The sequence below is a fragment of the Eretmochelys imbricata genome, chromosome 24 (genome assembly GCF_965152235.1).
Source record: "Eretmochelys imbricata isolate rEreImb1 chromosome 24, rEreImb1.hap1, whole genome shotgun sequence".
NCBI classification, from domain to species: domain Eukaryota; kingdom Metazoa; phylum Chordata; order Testudines; family Cheloniidae; genus Eretmochelys; species Eretmochelys imbricata.
The window spans coordinates 17,125,545-17,127,344 of NC_135595.1; the positions used below are offsets into that span (position 1 = coordinate 17,125,545).

Consider the following 1,800-nt stretch of genomic DNA (forward strand, 5'->3'; position numbering starts at 1 on the left):
CAACGGGACCAGAATCTGTCCCCTCCTGAGGAGAGGTCGGGGACAGGCTTTGTTTGTACAAGGACATGACGAGTGCTGATCAAAAATCTCCAGGGCGTGAAGGCACCCCGTCCCGCCTCTTTACTATATGCCCAGCCCATGCCCTGACCTTCCCCCAGGCTAGCAAACCTCATCCCCTTGGAGCAAAGGAGAATATATAAATGCAGTTTGGCTGCTCGAGAAGGAACATTTCCAATCTGAGCATCCAGTGACTCCGAACGCTGACTGACGGCACGGCAGAACAGCATGGCAAATTTTGTCAGATTCCAGATGTACAAAGGCTCTCCTGTGACAATCTCCGGAGATGACCCATGTATACCTGATGACTTAAATGAGACCACTGTCCGGAGCATCACTGTGGCGGGAGACGCCTGGGTCGTCTTTGATTCTCTCAATTATAAAGGGGAATTCAGAATCTTCAGGGTAGGAAATCAAGCATTCCCCTCGGCGCTCACTAGCATCCAATCTGTGCGCATGATCAATGGGGGAATCGACAACTCCGAAATCACCTTCTATCCTCACCCTTTCTTCAGGGGCACAGGGGAGATATTTCAAAGTAAGGCACCTCAACTGCAGGAAAAGTATTTTTCTCTCAAAGTAACTAAGGGAGCTGTGGTCTTCTTCGATGGGGAAAACTACGCAGGAGAGAAGAGGATCCTGCTGAATGGAGACGAGGTGCAGAATTTCACTGCTGTGAAGTTAGCCTCCATTGGCAAATCAGTGAAGACTGCCAGGGACATGGAGTCGTAATGAAAACGGGTGAGAACGTTCCCCTTCCCTGTGAACAGAGGAATGGCTCCAGGGCCCCACCTGTTCCCTAGAAGAGGATTCACTCCCTGCCCTGGTGATGATTGGCGCTGATTGCAGACATTCCCCTGCCTGCCCCTGTGACCCCTCCCTGAGCACACAAGGAGCGCTGACCTTCTGAGTGACAGGCGCAGAATCAACCCAGCTGAGACAATGGGAGGAAGCAAGACCCTGTCCCAGCCACTGTCCCCGGCCTGCTGGACTCAGCACCCCAGAGCTGACCCATGGATCGGGAGCCCCTCACCACTTCGGCACTGCAGTCCCTGCCTTTGCGGCCCCAGGGAAAGGCACCGCCGGTGACATGGCGAGAGCCCATCTCCCCACCGTCTGACACCAAGGGGGCTGCAGACACCCCAGAGGGGCCAGGACAGCGACTCGATGTCCATCAGAGCCTCCCCAGCCAGCTGCCGGACACAGACCCTGCCCCAGCTTCTCCTGCTGCTTTGCAACAATAAAAATAATTGCCAAGTAGAATCTGCTTCTAATTCTCAATGAAAAAGGCAGGGGGAAAGAAAGGGGGGTAAGCTGTGTCTCACTGAGGGGTGGTTGGGGTGGGTGGTGGCTGGGGGGGGTCTCTGTCTCAGTGAGGGGTGATTGGGGTGGGGTGGCTGGGAGCTCTGTGTCTCAGTGAAGGGTGATTGGGGCAGGATGGCTGGGGGGTCTGTGTCTCAGTGAGGGGTGATTGTGCTGGGGTGACTGGGGGGGTCTGTGTCTCAGGGCGGTGATTGGGGTGGAGTGGCTGGTTGGTCTGTGTCTGAGAGAGGGGTGATTGGGGTGGGTGGTGGTAGGAGGGGTCTGTGTGTCAGTGAGGGGTGAGTGGGGTGGGGTTGCTGGGGGGTTCTGTGTCTCAGTGAGGGGTGATTGGGGTGTGGTGGCTGGGGGGTCTGTTTCTCAATGAGGGGTCATTGGGGTGGTTGGTGTCATGGAGTAAAGGGGAGTCAGGGCCCTGCACCC

At 56.1% G+C, this 1,800-nt stretch overlaps 1 protein-coding gene across 1 annotated transcript; it reads left to right on the top strand.

Moving 5' to 3' along the window:
• The first annotated feature begins 285 nt into the window (after positions 1-285).
• LOC144279975 (beta-crystallin B2-like) lies at positions 286-789 on the top strand. Its single transcript, XM_077841677.1, has one exon. It carries the CDS (start codon positions 286-288, stop codon positions 787-789), a length of 504 nt encoding a protein of 167 aa, XP_077697803.1.
• Positions 790-1,800: the final 1,011 nt, after the last annotated feature.

Bases quoted from the DNA above. Each gene is read 5' to 3' on its own strand.
- LOC144279975 (XM_077841677.1), top strand. From the start codon at position 286: ATGGCAAATTTTGTCAGATTCCAGATGTACAAAGGCTCTCCTGTGACA.